Below are 20031 nucleotides of genomic sequence, written 5' to 3'. Positions count from 1 at the left end.
ACTCTGAAAATTAGAGGTCTGACCTCCCAGGGTTTTCTATAGCAGCTGCATGAGTGACTGACCTTTGCAAGTCTCTTTTCCACCCATTTATTTCATACTTCATTCACCAGATTTAAAAAAATAAGCACACCTGTTACCACAAAGGTGTGGAAACAAGGGGTATAAAGAAAAGAGAGTGTTTATTCTTTCAAATAAGAACATTCTTAATTTAAGAAGGGAAAAAATCCAGTTACTGGAAGCCAGAGAAACATGAGATCAAATCTGCACTATTTAAACAACAGAGAAATGAGCACTCTTTAACATATTTAGTATGCTGGCTACAATTGCCAACCAAATGAAAAGAGCATTGAATGCAAATGAAGAGTCTCCCGATGACTGGGGTGTGTGCAGGGTGAGGTGACACAGCACCCACAGGGACACGCAGAGCCCACCCCACAGCCCCTGGGCTGCCTCCCAGCCCTGCCTGTGGTCCCTGTCACACCAGCAGCTCTCACACCCTAAGCCACCAATGCACTCAGAGCTGGCTGGGAGTCTCCCCCTTCCTGGAGGTTTTTAAGATGCTTTGCTAAATGGGATCTCTAATGACTTAAAATTATGCATCTTTCATTCCCCCCCACTGGAACCACAGTCTGGTTGAGCCCTACTATGCCAGCTCAGCTGACCTAATTCCTCCTGTTATTCTGATGCTAGGAGACAAGCCAGGTGCTCCTGCAGCCAGACTGAACATTACTGCCCTAAGCAACCAGTGATGCACAATTTGATTCATTTCTATCAGCCCCCCTTGAAACAACCTTGCTTAGTAAACAGATGCAGCTCTGAGATCCTCAGTTTGCATTTTGACAGCATCTCTGTTTATGGTAGTATTACAGGTCTGCACATTCTAAAGCAGGAGACAATGCACAATTAAAGTGCCTCTTTGCTATACAATAAGCACAGCAGAGGTTCCAAAGCAATCTATGGGCAGGGCTCATCCCTGGATTCTGCTGTGAACATTTGTTATTACATTTCTCAGACAGGAAACGTAACATCTGAATGCAATTAAGATGTTTTCTCTTAATCAAAATATGTTTAGGTCTGCACCTGAGAAACATTGCCTTGGAAGATGACATCATTCATGTTCATTTTCCACCAAATGTGCCATTTGCTACTGCTATGTGAACATAAGTAACAGCAGGGAAAAAGAAAAGAAAAAACACCAGCTAGACAACAAAAAACATCAAGCAGAACCATGTATACTTATTCTGAAAACAAAACCAAACCAAAAACCTCTCCCTGCCTTTGCAAAGGCCACCACCTCTGCTGACCACCCCTGTGCTTATCTTCTCATTCCCACTCTATCTCACTTCTGGGATGGAGGCAGTTTGCCTCATGGAAGGCCCACATCCACTTTGGGTGTTTTTCCAAAGCAAACCAGAGCCATCCAGCTTGGATTCCTACCACCAGCACCAACCCTCTGTTTGCTGGTCTGTGCAAAGCTTTTCAGTTTGTATCAATAGGTGGGAAGGCAGGTGGTGTGGGAAAGTGAGAGGAGAAGGGAGGATACACCAAAGTGAACTGTACCCTCAATTCTCTATACAAAATGGAGCACTAAGATGAGCTTTTGAGACACACAGGTTTATTGCAGTTTCGCAGTTTAGTGACAAGTTCAGTCCAGTCACAAAACTAAACCTTTCAATTAGGCTTTGGTTTGAGCCTATAAATACTTGAAAGAAATTCAAACAGTGTTTTTCCACCTGAATTTAATCCCACCCAGCCACCGATTAGGAGATACTTCTTCCCACCCATTATCCAAATGTTCACCTCCTTGCTTTGCTCACTCCAAACGTGTTCAGTCATCACAAGGATTCACACAGTGGAAATTTTCATGGTGGAAACACTGGTGGAGCTTCAAGAGCAGCAGCACAAACAGCAACCACCAGAGCTTTGCTATCAAACTGGGAACACAACAGCTTTCCAGTTTCCTATTACTGCTGGAAACATTCCTTAATCTGTCATTACAGTCTGAGTAATGCTACCTTCCACAGGAGCTTTGGAGGCCATTAACCACCACGTTGCCAGCTCTTCCGTGACACCTTAATCATGTGAGAGGAACACAGGTATGTGCTTTACACACAGCATGAGTAAAACAGTGACCATAATTTCAGAAATGTGGCAAGACAACTCCCTCTAAAAAAAGCTCATGACTGAGGTCTATATTTAGTGGTCAACATTTGCTGGATGTTTCTGTGACCTGCACAGTGGGACACTTGGCTGGGGAAGCCAGCATCAAATCAAAGTTTGACACTACAGAACTCTCAATTGCCACAAACATGGCCATTCTGATCCACTGAACTCCAAAGCATTTCCCTACAAAACAACTGGCAGAGGGTGGCTGCGTTTTCATCCTTTCCCCTTCTAGCTCTAAATTAAGCCAGATTCAATCTTCAGTAAGAGTGATTCCCTTCAACAGATGTGAGGATGCTGACGGAGCAGGAGAGCAGACAGCCCATTCTTGTCCGCAGCACAAACAGAAAGAGGATTGCTTGGCAGTTCAGAGAGCTGCACTTTACACCCACTCACCAGGCAACCTGCCAGCTTCGCTAGGGAATGGAATTAAAACAGGGTTTAAGCAGGCAGCCTGACCTCAGGAGAGCAATCTCCCAGACACAGAGTGCCTCTTTAGTCATTCCAAGTGCCTCAGTGGAGACCTGTCTCCCGAGATGGGGCATGTAAACAGCAGCGCCTGAGGAACAGAAGATCCCGCATGAGGTGGCACGAGAGGTGGCCAGGCATGAGGTGACACTGCAGCAGCACTGATTCACCCGGCACCACGCTCATCAGTGCACTGCTGCAGCAGAGGTGAGCAGTGCTGGAGGGCACACAGAAGGACACTGCTGTCCACGGGGCTCCAGGGGTCCCAGGGGACAGCAGGAGGCACGTACACAAGATGCAGAGTAGCATCTAAAGGCTCTGTGTCAGAAAAAAGGTGATGGTGCAGCCACCACAGCACAGTATCACAGCCCAGCAGCCACGGCTCTGTTGATCACAAGGACTTTCCACACAGCAGCAACACAACAAGGCTGTTATTACCTGGCTCTCAAGACCAGCCCAGGGTGACTGATCACTAACCTGAGAAGCGTTCGTTCTGCCACCCATGCCTTAATCCATGTGCATAAGAAAAAACTGCACTGCAAGGACTCTATGTTCTTTGTCTCCAGGTGATACAGTCATCGCTGCAGAAGTATTTTTGGTGAGTCTGTACCAGGTGACTGAGTTAAGCATTTGTCTCAGCTCATCCCAAACTGGTGAGTATAGTAAACCAACCTGTCACCAAACTGTAGAAAGCAGACCCTCAGGTAACATAGGCTGAGCCAGGAACATCACAGCACAGTGTCTCGTGTGACTTTAACAGCTGTGTTACTGCAACCAGTCCTTCCCACTGTGCAGAAATTGGGGAGAAAAGACCTAACACAAAACCCACCTGATACCCACTCATGCACAGTCATAGCTAGGCTGCTCTAAGAAGCAAGTTCAGCTCACAGTGCACAACTAGGGAAAATCTGTCAGTAAAATTATCCTTCTTATTTCATGCAGGAAAATGCTTTCTAATAGCCAAAGCATGACATGCCCAGATTCAGCAGATTTTCTGCCCTAGCACCAAAACAGCCACATATGAAATCTTCAGCTGACAATTATTCAACCTGGGGCAGCTGGCACAGAACAGGGAGGGAAAGACACGCAGAATTTCCCACTGCCCAAAGATCTTAGCTATGTACGTAGGAACTTCTTCCTAGTGCTGGAAGAAATTTTCTGGCACACGGTGCTCCCAGGATCTGACAAGTTCAAGGGTTCCCTTCCTACCACTGAATCTCCTCAGCTAATCAAGTGGTCTCTGATCACAGATTTAATGTCCTGAGACACAAAGGAAACCAAAGCAAGCCCCACACACCAGACCACATGTGCTAAGCTTTCCCTGTCAATGAGCATGAAGAGTTGAGTCATGGAAATCAGTTTTCCAAGAAACTTTATTTCTATACCAAATCCTCCTTTGGCAGAAACCATCATTTATTGTTACTAATTTGTACCTTAAGGAACAAGGACTCATTTGGCTGTTGTCAGAGTAAAAGGATTTCTGGTACCCATATGTCCCTCTGGACCACTCTATTCCCCTTAACTGCTGCAGACTGGGGACCCCAAAAAGCCAGCTGAGGGGTCAGGTAGCACTCAGCAGCAACTAATACAACCCACCCATGGTGGAATACAGCTTTTACTGTCTGCCAAACATCTCTTGTGCCTAGAAAAAAACCACACCTCAATTCCATACAGACACTAAATAGACAGCACTTTTAGAAATGTGATACAATAAGATTTATCCTCTTTTTGAGCAGGGGTTCTTGCATTAGGCTCCTAAACTATTAACAGCACCTCTCATTAATATATAAGGACATAATAATGGAAATATGCATATTTCATTTTGTGAGCCATTCTCATGTACTGATGCTGTTCTAAGGACTCCAGCAAGGGGATCTATAAAAGTCCAGTCACTGCACTTTTATGGATTAAACATTCATCAGAATCATTTATTCCTAGGAATTTTCTTATTTTGTCATTATTTATGAACCAATATCACAAAGATCTGTGAAATGAGAAGGAACACAGCAATTTTCCTGAATTTGAAGGATAAATTAAAGGTGCCAGGGTGAGAGATATTTGTCAGTGCTAAATGTCAGTACTGCAAGTGTTTGTCTGGAGCAAATCTAGCCTTACATCAAAAATCTCATGTTGTAAGAGGTCTGGCTAACATGAGTTTTTAACCAGGAAAATGCAAATGAAAGCATCATTGGGTGCAATCACTTGCTTACAGCCCCTGTGGTTTTGGTAACCATTTCCTTGTGTGCAAGAAACACACAAGTAAAAGTCAGAGTCACTGTTGACAGGCAGTGCAGAGGAAGGGAGGACACAAAATGCAATGACAGACAAAGCTACATGGCAACAATAAGTTTCCCTTATTTTTTTCCCTTTTGCTCTATGTTGTAATACAAGAATAAACATCTTCTGTTTCAGAAAGCCTACAAGTAAGGATTCAATTAACTGCAAATATGGTATTTTTGAGGATAAATACATATACAGCTATGAATGAAGCTCCTGATCTGGTATCAGGGGAGCAATGTAAGTAGTAGTCTTTTCCACAAAGTAAGGAAAGGTGGGCAGAAGCCAGCCTTCCACAGACCTGCACTTTTACCTTTGCAGATAACTTAAGTCTCACACAACCCCTAAGCAGACACAGAGCAAGGCCAAACATTCAGACACACTACACACAATATATGTGGGTTAACTGCAACAGACTGTCTGGTAATAGATCACCTCACACCAGAGGAGAGTCCACACCCAATGCCCCCTAAATAATCTCATTTTCTCTGAGAAATCAAATTACCCAGGTCATTCAAGGACTCTATGACAAAGCTGGTAACTAAGCACAAACGTGGGCATGCCTTGAGCCCTGGACCATTCTTAAGTTCCTGTTTTGTGGTATCTTACACTAAAATCTCACCAGACTACACTGCTAAACACAGAATTTGATAAAGCTCATCACAAAAGGAGAAAAACACATTTCTGTAATTGTAACAGTGATGAAATTGCTCCTTTGGCAGAAAATGTCTATGAGTTGCTTCCTACTCAGCAGTAATGTGAAGCAGGGAGAGGAATCTAACAAAAGTTTTGAAAGATCTCAGTAAGCATAAATGCCTCATACAAATGCAAACTATGAAGTGCAGGAGCAGCCACTCATTCTCTCAAGTCAAAAGTTATTAAGCAAATTAGGAAGGTACAGAGAATGGAAAAAAAAAAAAATCAAACAAAAACCAAACCATGAGATCTAATGTTCCAAGGGGACTGTGCCCACAGGAAGCTTTCCCAGCTACTCTGCAGCACTCATCATCCCAAAGGCTGCTTTGCCAGATCAGCTCCGAGGGCTGGCTCAGGAGCAACGCACAGCTACCCAGGGAGATTTCCCAGCAGCAATCCTGCTGCCGGCCAGAGCAGCCTCACATCCCCTATGCCCCTCTCGCCAAAACAACGCCAGGCATTAAGCACTCTCCAAGGCACCCCCGCTCCGGTAGGGAGGGGGTTCGCAGCGCCGGGGGCTGCGGGACACGGGGTGACCCCGGCGGACTACAGCACCCAGCAGGCACCGCCGGCCCGGGCTGGGACTCGCTGCCGGGGCTGACGCGGCGGCCACCGGAGCCAATCCACGGGAGAAGGAGGAATGTCAACAAACACGGCGGCCTGCGGGACGCGTGATATCAGCGGCAGGGCAGGACGCTGCCGATAAGGCACGCCGGGGCCGGCCGGGGACGGTCACTCGCCCTGGGCCACAGCCCCTCACCCACCAGCACTGCCGCTCCACCTTAGGCTTTGCATCCTGCGGCGTTATTTTTTAAAAAGCGTTCGCGAACGGCAAAGGAAACTTGCCCCGTTACCAAGCAGGATCTAACGAAATAATCAAGGGGGAAAAATAAATAAAAATCGTTGGATGATTTGCGTTTCGGAGGAGATCGGTTTTAGCCCCTCTAGATTAGATCTTCAGGGCTGACTTTGAAGGAAAAATGTCTGCTGCAATTTTTAACACTTAGTGACGACCACAAGGACAACAGAAAAATGCAAATTGAAATCCTCTGGAGCTAAGACAATCATATGCTACAAAGTCATGCTTGCACTATTTTTACATGGCGTAGGAAAAAGAAAATTTCTCAGGGAGGGTATCCAGACCAGAGAATGAAAATAAAAAAGTGGGCATGCCAAAAATAACTACTGTTAATTTTATTTCTAACATTCTGAGAACATAAAAGCTTCCAGCACAGGCATATTCACCACATGAATTTCACTGTGTAACATCCTGGAGCAGAAGCTCCTGCCTCAACTCCCAACTGCATAGGAGTTGTGTGGTCCAGCCAACAACTAACACATGATCTGCTGTGTTTATCTTTCCCTAACTTATCAGAAGGCTTTCTCTTCCCCCCCCCCCCCCGAATACAAACACTTGTTAAAAAGTGAAATTTCACAAACTCCATTCAACTTTTCCCAAATTAAGAAAGGTTTGACATAATTGAATGTATTTACCTGGAAGTCATACAAGGCAACAATGTTTTCATGTTTCAATTCCTAGAAAAAGTAAAAAAAAAAAAATACCATAAGCTAGGAGCAACAAAGGGCATATAGAATAAATACTGAAGAAAATAAGTCAGTCTGCCTTTACCTTAAGAATTTTTATTTCCTTGCCCAGCAGCGTTTGTGATTTTGCAAGGTTCTTCTTGTTAATACATTTCACAGCTACTTCCAGCTCAGGTTTCTGAAACAGTACATAAATAACACAAACAAATGTAAATTTCACCATTCATTCCCATTACGATAAGCAGCCTCTCAACAGATTACAAATACTACTGAAAGAAGTGTCTTGCAGCATAGGTAAAGGCCTCTCACTTCACATCCTAATGCCTTCTCCTTACTTGTTCAGACTTGCCCTTTGCTGAATTATGCTTGTCAGCCCGAGAAGAAAAGCCCAAGGTTTAGGTTTTTGTTACTACTTCATACAATGATTATCCCCTTATTTAATCACTAGAAATAAATGCACTGTGGGAGCCGTGGCTTATCCCAAGCACTAATGATGGAAAATCCACTGCCGGATTGGTTTCCTTTTATTTACCAGTAAGAGATTTCTCCTCCTCCTGGAAAAATTAAGTGGAGAAGGAGAAGACTTCACAGACACACGCACACAAAAATTCCAAACAAACTAAAGAGTTCCTTTCATACATAGTGCGTAGGGATTTTTTCCTCCCTCGTTTTGGAGGTGAGGACAGGTTTTGGGTGGATCTGTGGGCACCCCAGAGGCAGCCGAGGGCCTCCCAGCCCCAAGGTGAAGCCACCTGCCCGGCTCCTGCCGGGACACACGCCTGCTTGGGCGAAACTCCAAGGAGAACAATAAGAAATAAAAATAAACATCCTGAGCTCGGGGTGATGCCCAGGCTGGCAAAAGCCGCCGCAACAACCGGCGGGGATGCGGTGACCGGGGCGCGCTGCCCCCAGCCCGGCCCAGAGCAGGAAATAAATAAATAAATGAAAAGCAGAAGCGGGGAGGGTGGAAATAAAAAGCAGGGATTCTCACCTCTTTGTGCCTGCCTTTGAAGACGACGGCGAAGGCTCCGTGCCCGATCAGGTCCTTCCTGCTGAACTCAAACTTTCCCACCGTCTCCATGGCGCTGCGCCGGGGGGTCCCGGGGGCCGGCGGGGAGGCTGCGGCCGGGACGGCTTCAGAGCTGCAAAGGGACGAGGAGGAGGAGGAGGATGGCGGTGATGAAGGAGCTGCCTTTAAAGAAAATTAAACCTCTCCCAATCCAAACACGACGGGGGTACCCCCCGCCACCGCCCCCCTCGGAGCGGTCGGGAGCCGGAGCAGCCCCGCTCCCGCCGGCCCCGGCAGCTCCGCGCCGGGCTGCGCTGCCCACCTCGCCCTCGTCCATGGGCTGCCTCTTCCTGCCGAGCGGCCGGGAGCCGGGCATTGTCAGCGGCCGGGGCGAAGCTGGCTCCTCAGCAGCGGGCCTCCCCCATCTCCTCGTCGGGCCGGGCCGGCGCGGCTCCTCGGGCCCCGCTTCAGGCGGGGCTCCCCATGCCGAGCCCCGGCCCCCCCGCCGGCAGGCGCGGCTTCGCCGAGAGTCCACCTTAAGCGCGATCCACCTTAACGCCCGGTCCGCCTCACGGCAGCGCTCCACCTTAAGCGCGATCCACCTTAAGGGCCGCCCGCGCCCCCGGCTGTGAGCGCTGGCGGGGCCGGGGTCGCGGGGCCGGGGTCGCTCCGCGGGAGCCGCCGCTCGCTCGGCCGGGCCCGGACAAAGCTGTGCGGAGCGGAGCGGGCGCGCCGGGCGGCGCAGGCGCGGTGCGCGGCGGGGGAGGCGGCGGGCAGGCGGGCGGGCAGGCGGGCAGAGCGGCGGCGGCACCTGAGGCGGAGCGGCCGGGCCCGGCACATTTAAAGGCGCCGCCTGCCGCCCGCCTGAGTCAGCGCCGCGCTGCCGCGGCCCCCGCGCCGCCGGCCGAGGCTGGGCCGGGAGGGGCTCCTGCCGGCCACCCGCCCGGGCCTTGGGGAGGGCACACAATCATGGGATGTTGAGTTGGAAGGGACGCACAACGATATTGAAGTGCAGCTCCTGGCCCTGCGCAGCAGAGCCCCAAGAATGCCACCACGTGCCTGAGAGCATTGTCCAAATGCTTCTTGAGCTCTGTCGGGCTCGGTGGTCACCACTTCTCTAGGCAGCCTGTTCCAGTGCCCAGCCACCTTCTAGCAAAGAACCTTTTCCCAATATCCATCCTGAACCTCCCCTGACACAGCTTCAGGCCATCCCCTGGGGTTCTGTCGCTGTCACTGCAGAGCAGTGCCTGCCCTTTCACTTCCCTTCACAACCCCACAGTTGTACACCACAATACGATCTGTCCATCTCCTCCAGGCTGAACAGACCAACTGATGTTTCAAACAATTAAACAAATGCGTCTGGTTGGGTGAAGTTCACCCTAGGAGCTGTAAAGTGTCCAGGTGGACCCAGTCCCAGCACCCCCAGCATGGCCCACCTCCTCCTCCACAGGCTCCGGCCCTTCTCAGCCCGCTCCTGTGCCAGGGCACCGCGGCTCCTCCGCAGGGAGCCAGCCGGGCCTCCAGAAGTGCCCGAGGGTGCCTCCATGGAGCTCTCCTCCTCCGGACTCTTCTCGATGTCCTGCTCCAGAGCTCAGCATGGAATCGCTGCTGCAATGAGAAACCTTTCCTGGCCTGAGCCCGGTGTTTGCTTTGGCCATCCCATCTCTTGCTGCGCAGTGACCCACAAGCTCTGCCCTGTGGGTGTGGGCTCACAGGTCATTCCCTCCGTGGCGGGAACCTCTCACACGTTTGCCCATCCTCTGCTCCAAGTTGCCCAAATCCACCAGCCCTGGCAGCATCCACACCACTTGCGCACTCGCTCCTGTTTGCACGCTTATCACAACGCCAAATTCCAGCTGCAGAGAGAACAATGCTCCTCGTAGGCAGCACCGCTGCTCGCAGGCTCTGCCTGAAGTTTTTTTTTTTTTTTTTTTTACCCAACTGTGCGATATCGACCCGTGTATCGACCCGTGCCAGCGCTGCAGCTCCAAACATGCGCTGCCCGGGTGATGCCAGCGGCTCCCAGGGCACACGGTGCTCGGTGTCGTGACGCGGGGTGGCTGCAGTTATCACCATTCTCGGCACAAGCTGGGCACAAGCAGCACTTCACAGCGTCAGGATGTGTTATCTACACAAAGGCAGCGCTGACTGATAGGATAGTCTGTTGTCCTTGGTTCCTACATAACCGGTGTTCAGGTACTTTCCTCCACTTAAAATTTTAGTGGGGAAATGACAGTGTTTACTAAATGCCAGTATAAAAGTAGCAGTGCCCGACTGGTAGGGATTGGCATCTCAAATTCCAGCAGTTTAGTGCTTGTCGGGAACTGTGAAAGTGACAAGGATATTCTTCAGTGGGAATCTGAACACTGTTGAAGTAGCCCTTAAACCAGAGCACCTTTGTAATTTCAGCAGAAATTAATTTTAGATCTCCTTTAAAGAAACATACAATATATTTAGCTATTTGTTTTCTTTCACACTTCTGTATCATCCACATCTACAATTTCAAGCCTTTGTCAATGATCATAAGGGGTTAATTTAAAAACTAACACAGAAACCAGTAAAAATGTCAAACATCATCAAACTTTTAAAGAAAAATGGTACTTGGCAAATGACAGACTTGGGAATTAATTACCCCTTGTTAATTAGTTACCCCTTGTTAAAAGCCACTGTCTCTAATGCAGAAGGTAATAGTTGAACAAGTTTAAGGCAGGAAGTGAAAAAAATGTTTTGAAACTGCTTAGATGATTTCTAAGCAGGCAAAAATCTTGTATCTGCCTTGGCTGGAAAGCAGCCAGAGCACTCTAGTTAGCAAGTGCACTCTTGCAAGAACTGTGGTAAAATCTCCAGTGCCCACAGGTGTTTCTGCCTTTCCTTCCCCAGCACAGCAAAGACATGCAGTCCTGGGTGAAGGAGGAAGTTGATATGACTGCTGTTCAATCAGAAGCCAAAATACCCCACTGATGAATGTCCTTTGTTCTGTACCGAGTGTGCTTATTTGTTCCTTCACGTGCTGTTGGTTGTGAAAAAAAAAAAAAAAGTTAAACGTAAGTTAGATTTGACTAAACGTGGGTCCTAAGGTAGCTCTTTGCATGCAGCTGTTTAGAGAGCCAGGTGGCAAAGTCAACCTCCTCTCTGCTGACATTTTGGTTTTGTTTTAGGCAAATTTGTTTTGTTTTTAAGCAGGCTCAGTGGGTAGCTTTCTAGTGAGCAAAAGGGACTTCAAGCTAGCAGAATAAATGTCTGTACTAGGATCAGGACCAAGTAGTACTGGATGCCATGGGCACATGAGGCATCACATGCACTTTGAATAATCAGTTTAACATTTGTAGCCATTAAGCATCTTTCAATTATATGTCTTAAAAAAAAATAGTTTGGTGAAAGTATTTCAAACTTCTACAAAAATTTAGAAACTTCCCCTAGGACCACTAATAAAATGTAATGCCCCTTGACAGCAAATATGGGTTTGAGATGTTTGGAGTGCACTCTGCAGACACATTTGTCCATTTTGGAACAAAGAGGGTTGAAAATATTTTTAATTAAGTATAGGATTCTTCAATTTTTTTTCCAGTGGTTTGCTGATTAAAAGCTTGTGTTGTATCAATTCTTCCCTGATGTCCAGAATTCAGTGAAAGTATGTTTAGGCCAACATCCAACACATGCAAATTCTGTTCTCCTCCCACAGTCTCCCATTTGCTAATCTTGAAAGCACTACTGCCAGCACATATTCAACTACTTCCTCAGATGGAGGCATTAATCTTTGAGGGGACAGAGTAGAGAGTTCAATTTACTAATGCAAAACATCAGTGGGGGAAGATCTACTGCTGAGATTTACAATGGGTGGAGAATCATATAAGCATACCATACACCCACTGTGGGAAGCCTTGGAATATTGTCTTGAAAGTCTCTTTTTAATTTAATGCAACTTGATTCTTTTTTCTAATTTAAATGTAAAGGAAAGCGATGGTCAAGTGATATCCTGATGACTCAAGTAATACTCCTTTCCAATACCATGTTTTAATCAGGAGTCATAAATATGGCTCTTTCTACCTCCTGTAATCCAAGAGTGCCATCCTTACCTCTTGGCACGATGTAATTATCTCTGAGCTGGGGAATTGGTTAAAGCTACAGAAGTGTGAGAGAATTATGTAAGCAAACTCAGAGTATAGACTTCTAATAAAGACAGAATAAAGATTTCCATCAGGAAATTTCCATCTTTTCATGATGCTTTTCTAGAGAGTTCTATCTTCTTAATACAAGCACTGCTGTGGGCCAGACAGCCATCTTTCCCAAGATCTTGTCTTTGCTTTTCTAGTTCAGCAGCTCCAGCCCGGTGTTCCCCTCAGTGCCCAGTGAGAGATCAGAACCTTCCCAGCACCCTCCCGTGAAGCTGAACCGCTGTGTCTGAAAGGCGTGGGGGAATCCTTGCCCAGACACAATCACAAAGAACAAGTTCTTTCCCTCGCTGTGTATCTCTGTTTTGAACTCAAAGTAACACAGAGGGAATCTCCAAGGCCTTCCCGTGTAATCTTTTCATTACAGCAACTGCCCCAGGGACACAAGCACTAAGGGACAGGACAGCAAATCAATATTTCTGGAGGAAGTGCTGGATTATGAGACTTGGGTGCATGAGCAAGATGTGATTGAACATGTTACTGCACATGGGCTGAGCTTTATAATTGGTCCTACATCTCCTCTTTGTGTGAAATGAGCACTGAAGCCTGAAGATGAGCTTTAATATGTGCTGTAGCTCAGTTGTAGGTGTGCTGTTGCTGTGTAATTGTTTTTCTTCACAGAAATGTGTGCTTGAAAATGGATACTTCACAGCCAAAGAAGATGGACAGAGTAGCACAGGAGGAAAGATCAGAGTTTGAGTTTCAGAGTACATCTGGATGAAAAGCAGACTCTGTATTCATGTGGGTTCAAAACTGGATGCAAATTCAGACATGTTAAGGCAGTTACACATCCGCTTTCCACAAACATCCCAATGGCTGAGCATAATTGCCAGTATCTAGGCAGAGCCAACACTAACCTGAAAGCTGGAATTTTTGCCAGGTTCATCAGGATGGAGTGAAGGTACTGAATATGCAGTGCTTGGCTGAAGATCAGTTTTGTGGAAGAAATATGTGGAAGTCTACAAATATCTGGAAATCATAAAGGTAAATATTAGTCTGGCATTAATGAATAGAAGGGAAGCTACAGGCTGAATTTAATGGAAAATTAAAATTACATTATTTAATCATACTGGTTTCTGATGTCTCCTAGTAGGCTGGATTCTGACTCAGTTACAGTAAGGATAAGACATAGATTACACTACAATTGCACCAAATTCACCAGGATAAGAGAGTTTTGGACGCTGCCTTGTTGTGTTACATTTGTACAGAGGCCGAAGGAGTAGATTAATCTGGAGCTCTGAAAACATCTGCAGATTTACAGCAGCAGTAGAAGTTGTGTCAAGAGTATTGTTCATACCTCACCAGGGACCTGCAGAAACATAATTCCAGCTCTGGTAAAATGCTTTTGTCTTAGGAAAGGAGTGATCCTCCACTCACAACATCAGCTCTTGATCGCTGAAATGAGACACTGAATTAAGTGATGGAGTCTGCAATCTGCTCCCTAACTTTCACAGCCAGCTCCCTGCATCACACACAGAGCAGAGTTTAAAACATTTAGGTGACATTCAAAAATGGGATAGCACTGGTGGGAGGTCTGAATATTTGAAGTATTAGAACATTGAGGTTATTCAAATAACTGCTGGAGCAGTGTGGCTCTTAGCATGGCACACAGGAGAGGGAGAGTCGCTTTCCATGTGCTTCCATAGTCCTGTCATATTACATTCTGGATTTATTTATGCTGTGAGCCACTCTATTGATTAATAGTGCTGAGAGATTTAACTAGGCACTGAATTATCCTGGCAGGCCAGGTCTGAGATGTTTTATTACCCCCTCCCTGCACATACACACCAGCTTACTTAACAGACTTTGTGAATTATTGAAGGTGGCATTTTCATGTACTCAGCAAGGTGCTCTGGCAAGGGCCTTCCTGGGTTCCCATGGCATTTTAGTATCAAGTGCATTTCAGCTACTGGCAGAGGGCTCTGGGCATTGAAGGCTGTGCTCAGTGTTCAAATCTGTTAGTGCTCACATCAAGGATCATTACCTAACCTGCCTGCCAAGCAGCTGATTATATTAAAATGAAGTTTGCCAGTAAAGAAGAGTCTGCTAATCCACCCAGAGCAGTCTGTTTTGAGGCTAATTGGAAGCTATTTTTTTGCCAGAACAAGTACTGCTTGTCCATAAATCAGCAGTTTTCATTGTGCAGTTCCTTACAAGATGTCTCTGTCCTGGTTGGGAACAGACCCACTCCCACCACCCTCAGCTTCCCTCCACAGCCACACACACAGTTTGGTGTGTGCCATCCATGGGGTCCCTCGTGTCAGTCCTGGTGAAGCCAAGGTTTGTTCAGGGTGGGATTTGGGCCTCAGTTCAGCCTGTGCTCTGGGATCCCCTCCAATGTCCATTCAAGTCAACAGGATCCTCTGCAGCAGCTGTGACATGCTCCAGCACCATGACTCTGCATGACTAATACAGGGGAAGCCTCCAGGTTTCAGGACCCTCTCTTTTCTCTAGCAGAGAGCTGAAATTCATGGTCAGAAAGAACCCTTCAGCCCAATAAAATCTTTCCAAAGCAATCCAGGTGGACAGTGAATTCACCTTTGTCATGTTTGGCATCTCCATCCTTCTCAAAAGCAGCCTTGAGACAAAAGTCATCAATTAAATCTACAATATTAAAAGCCTGCAATGACTTCCCAGAGAAACCTAGATCTGTCCTGTTATGAATCAGCCTGGTTGCTTCTCCTTCTCTAAGAGGTGCCCATTTAAGAGCAGGTTTAACCCCCTTTCACTGCTGGATTACAGCAAAGAGCCACAGAAGAATGCAGGCTTATAGAACAGTCATTTCTTCCTCTCTGTTGTGAACCTGAGAGGTCAAGGACATGCACCAGTTTAAAAATAGGATTGTCAGGCATTTTCTTTGCAGCTGGGCTCTTTCTGGGGTTTGGTGCATGAGCACTGCTGCCCCAGGAGAAGGGAGGCACAGCCAGGAGCACTGCCCCTCATGGGACCAGCTCATTTGGGATTCCTAACTGCTTCCAGCAAGCTTCCAGCTTTGCCTTGGGAAGGGATTGTTAATAAACTTTCCTCTTTATGACTAACTGGCTTGGAGGTGTCTCTGTTTTTAAGCAGACCAGTAGCACATACAGTTTTAAGTAGGCATTGTTCCAGCCAGGGCCTAACTCATCCAGTGTAAGGCTGGGTAGAAATGATAGCTTCCTTTATTTACAGATGTGTAAATAACAGCGAGGAATGGCCACAGGAGATAGCACGAGGCATAAGAAGCTTCACCAGTGATGAAGGAGATCTCTCCCCCTGCTGATGGGTTCAGGAGGGGAGCAGGCTGCCCAGATCACTGCTAGAGCCTCCCTGGGACAGGTTGGGCAGGAGTGACACAGTCAGGGACAAACTGTCCTTGGATAAGCAAATTGTGTAATGCCCAGCTCTCTCCCCTGTTCTGTAGTTTGTTTTCAGTGTTTTGGTTTTGGGCAGAGGCTGAAAGTTTCCCTAAAAGCCCAGGATGAGGAGTTACTCCAAAAACAGGCCTTGAAAGTTATCATGCTAGTACCACTCTTATGGATGCACAGAACGATCACTTGAAAAAAGAAAAACTTGGGTTCTTCTCTGGATCTGTTATCAGTTTTCTCAACTGACAAGGACAGGCTGCTCACAGGAATGTGAAAGGCAGCACAGAAGCTCCCTGCAGCGAGGCTGGATACTGCTGGGTGCAGCAGCTGAGATCTGTCCCTGTGTTGCAGCACTCCAAAGCAATGATTCCTTGTCTTTGTGCATTTCTAGGAAACCAGCGAGAACAATCTCCCACATGAAAGCCTGCAGCCATTAGTGGCATGCAAGTAAAGCTCTCAGTAGATCATGAGAAAGATTTCTTTTGTGTTTAGTGCTTTCAAACACATAAATTTTTTTAAAAAAACAACTACTCTGCTAAGACATAATACCCACCCATACCTATACTCCAGTACTTATAACCCCACAGCAAAGGAAGACCTAAGGGCAATGTGATAAATTATTTGTAATCTGATATCTGTTGGTTTTTGGTGGTTTTTTTTTTTTGTTTTGGTTTGGTTTGGTTTTTTTTTTTTTTTTTGTTTTTGGTTTTGGTTTTTTTGGGGTTGTTTGTTTGTTTGTTTGTTTGTTTTGTTATTGTTGTTGGTGGGGGTTTTTTGTTGTTGGTTTTTTTTTGTTTTTTGGGGTTTTTTTTTCTTCCCTGTGTGTGTTTTTCTGGACTGAGCTCTCTGGTCCACAAATTCACAGAGCAATTTCCCAGAAATGCAGTTTAGCTGAAGCACTTGTCTGGGACTGAAGGTCTCTAGCCTGGCAAATTAGAGATGCATTTCTGAGAAGTATTTAGGTATTTCAGTCCCCTAGACTGCTATCTCTCCCTCTATCTGTGTAAATGACAAGGCCTTAAAAGACCAAATTTTCATCATTATTTCTGCAGTACTTTGATTTTTGTAGCAACTAATGCAGTAATGGTTATGCCCAATTAAAGATCAGAAATGTACACAGCTCAGCATTTGTCATTTGTCCTTTGTCAAATGCAACAAGACACCATCACTAATAAAAGCAAATATCTGAATTAAAAGCAAGAGAAAAAAGGCTGGTTCTGCTTTTTGAATTCTCTGTCCATCACCAATGCTCTCCCCAGAGCTAGGTACAAATAATGAGAATTGTTCTGCTAATAAGCCAGGTTAACACTAGTATTTCCAGTAGAGGGTTTGGGGTTTATTGATGCTCTGCAGTGTTGCAGGATGCATTTGTGATGTCCATCCAAGCATTGGGAAGGCACTTGACCAGGCAGTACCAGGCAGCAACATCATCCAGCACTGTGATGGCTGTGGTGCTTTCCCATGAGTCATGAATTCATAGTCAAATATTCCATGACTCATGGATTAACCTAACAAAACCCAGAGGGGAGAAAAGTTATTGTGTTATTGGTTGACAAGAGCCTTTTAAAATTAACATGGCATAATAAGCAGGATACCAACATCCTCTGACTCGTGAGAAACTTCTCAGGAAGAGTTTAATGCACTCACCTATTACCAAGGGACCTCAGCTGGGGTTATGTAATTAGGAGGGGACACTTTTTGCAGCTTCAAGGCTTGAATAGCAACATTAGTATAATCTGGTTACAGAAAGCAGAGCCACATGCAATGAGCTATTAATACCACTTGTATTTAATTGCAGTTCCCTTCCATTCTAGTGTATATAAACAAAATCAGACAAATACATGGAAACCAGAATGGAGCCATAAATGAACCACAAGATAAAATATGGTAAACAAGGTTATCTATCTCCTCTCCTGCAAAAAGGTTATGAATTTGCTTAACACTATAAAAAGAACGGTCTGACCCCATGGACAGGGCATGGAAGAGAGGGTTTGAACACACACTTCCAAAGTCCTGGGTGCATTTGTGCTCCCTGCTTTGCAATGATTTTCCTGAGAAGCTCTGGGCACCTCTTCATTAGCAACAACATAATGAGACTTAAGTCATGCACAGACTTCTCTAACCCCTCTATACCTCTGTCCCTCTGTAAAATAAGGTGAGTGGAATTGCAGAGTAGAGAAATACAATAAATATTGTGGGGCCAGTGATCAACTGCAGTAACAGAGGCCAGAGGAAAGCCTGGGATCATGCAAGTAAAGGTATAAATTTCTGAGGAACACAAAGGAATTTGTATTGGAAAGCTTGTCCACTGTGGGACTTACAGGAGATAGAAAATGCCCCACAATTTTAATGTGGCATTCAGTCTGAGCCTGACCCTTCCCATATCCAGGACCCTAAAGGCCTGTTTGAGTTCTCTTGTGTAGACATAATATTACAGACCTAAGCCTGGGGAGCAATGTAGTACATTTTCCATTCAAAGCATAACAGTCAGTTTGGTTTAGATAAGATATTGTATAATTTCAGCAATACTGATGGTAGGTTTAAGATTTTCTCCTTCAGAAGCTATATATAATGGTTAAAGAGAGAAAACCAAAAAGCAAAAGGATAGAGTTTAAATGGCAGCTAGGGGAAGGAGACAAACACTGGAACTATTTTGTTTTAAGAAAACTTGTTTATTTTTAGTGACATTATCCTGTGGCTCACAAGACTAGGCTTTTAGCTAACTTGCTTTAGATTTCAGATTTTACATTGAGAATGAGGTTTTTCTGTCAACAGTCTTAATTTTTTAAACTAGTATATATCTTTCATTAAAACTCCAAGTGATTAATCATCCTCAGGCTGTATGTTTTGAGACCTTACTCAACCATTTTCAATTTACTGTAGCACCCATATGGGAGCTTGGGGCCTCTCTCAGCCAGATGAACCAATTCTAATTACACTGACTTGAGCCAGCAGAGGAGCTGGCTAATGCCAGCCAACATACTTAGGAGGAGAATCAACTTGAAAGACATGTGTAACATCAATTTAATGTGTCACAGGACATGAAATTGAGGCCATGATAAAGAAGAAATCTGCTGATGCCTGTGTGAGCACAGCCTGTTGTGTAAAGCACAGAAGAGCTGTCCCCTGTGACTCTGACACAGAAAAAGCCACTGGACATGGGTAGGAAGAGCCACAGCAAGGTGCACACTCATTCCCTGTCACACCTGCATGCTCATTCTGGTCATCCCAGGTGAGGGAGAGCTGGGAGGAACAGGCTTTGGGAGATGGGAGGTTTAGTTTGTTCTGACAGTGAGCTTCAGAGGAAGGTTTCTCACATTTAAATAGGATGCCCCAAGAGCACTTAAAGAAATACAAATAAAAAGAGAAAATATACCAGAAACAGTGGAAACACAAACATTGCCAGGCACTGCAAGTCAGCTCTGTCACTGAGGATGAGAACTGCCACCCACAGACCCACCCACATCGAGCCGACCTGCCTAATTTGATCAGAGAAATTCTTGTGGTTGGATTCCTTTAGAAAGACTATGCACAAAGAGGTCCTGGAGCAAATCATACCATTTTAACAACATAAGTGTGTTCTTATCTGAATCACAGAGGGTCTGCTGTTACACAGCAAACCAGGTGTGCCCCATGTCATCATTTGGCCAGTTCCTGGTGACCCAGGAGGCACAGCTGTCTGCATCACCCAGGAAATGTCCTGCCTGGCCCTGGCCAGCTGCTTGGCATGGGCCATGTGAGGGCATCACTGCAGCACGACTTCCTGAGCATCCCAGCTGACAGCTCCTGAGCAGCACACCACACCCCAGATTTCTGTTTCTCCTTAGCCAAGCTCCTTCAGCTGTTCAGAACAGACCTGCCAGTGCTGGGCTGTTTCCATACGATGCCTCCTCACTGGAGTGCCACAGGTTGCATGTTGGAATGAAGAACTGCTGGGCTGGTGGACAAGCCTGCCAGCATCCCTGCCTGATGGCTTGTCAGGTGAGAGGGGAGATGAAAAACTTCAGGAGAACATAAGTTATGAAAACATGCTTCAGGTTCACAATGAGCAATGATTTCAGGCACTGTGAAACCTATTCTGTAGCCACATAAAGTGACCAGCTTATACATTGCTGGCTTACATACCATCTGCTTTTTTTTTTTTCTCATTATCCAAAAAGAAAACAAATTCAAGGCCTCTTTGCTGTTTACCCTCTAATTTTATTAAAGAGTAATACCCCTTATCATGTACTTGGCTGTAACAGGTTTGTATTTTCCAAAAAATTTCCAGCAGAATTCCTTGGACTGATTGCAAGAACTGTTATCAATCAACTGATTTTAAATAGTGATGCACACATAGCCTTGGCAAAGGGTTTGA

At 45.9% G+C, this 20031-nt stretch overlaps 1 protein-coding gene across 4 annotated transcripts in view; it reads right to left on the bottom strand.

Annotated features, from left to right (window-relative positions):
- ULK1 (unc-51 like autophagy activating kinase 1) overlaps positions 1-9642 on the bottom strand; it is a 77146-nt gene extending 67504 nt beyond the window's left edge. For 3 of the 4 annotated variants that reach the window (XM_053959223.1, XM_053959226.1, XM_053959225.1), the window contains exons 1-4: positions 8481-8799; positions 8141-8291; positions 7235-7327; positions 7099-7140 (exon numbers count right to left, since the gene is read on the bottom strand). In XM_053959223.1, coding sequence (XP_053815198.1) covers positions 7099-7140; positions 7235-7327; positions 8141-8230 — 225 coding nt within the window. In that variant the 5' untranslated portion in view covers positions 8231-8291; positions 8481-8799. Of the gene's footprint in view, positions 1-7098; positions 7141-7234; positions 7328-8140; positions 8292-8480; positions 8800-9594 lie in introns of those variants that run through there. The other variant, XM_053959224.1, reaches the window with a different exon arrangement.
- Positions 9643-20031: the final 10389 nt, after the last annotated feature.

The sequence above is a fragment of the Vidua chalybeata genome, chromosome 18 (genome assembly GCF_026979565.1).
Source record: "Vidua chalybeata isolate OUT-0048 chromosome 18, bVidCha1 merged haplotype, whole genome shotgun sequence".
Taxonomy (NCBI): Eukaryota; Metazoa; Chordata; class Aves; order Passeriformes; family Viduidae; genus Vidua; species Vidua chalybeata.
Note: the sequence above shows the minus strand (reverse complement) of the source record. Positions and strands in the feature narration are given on the sequence as shown.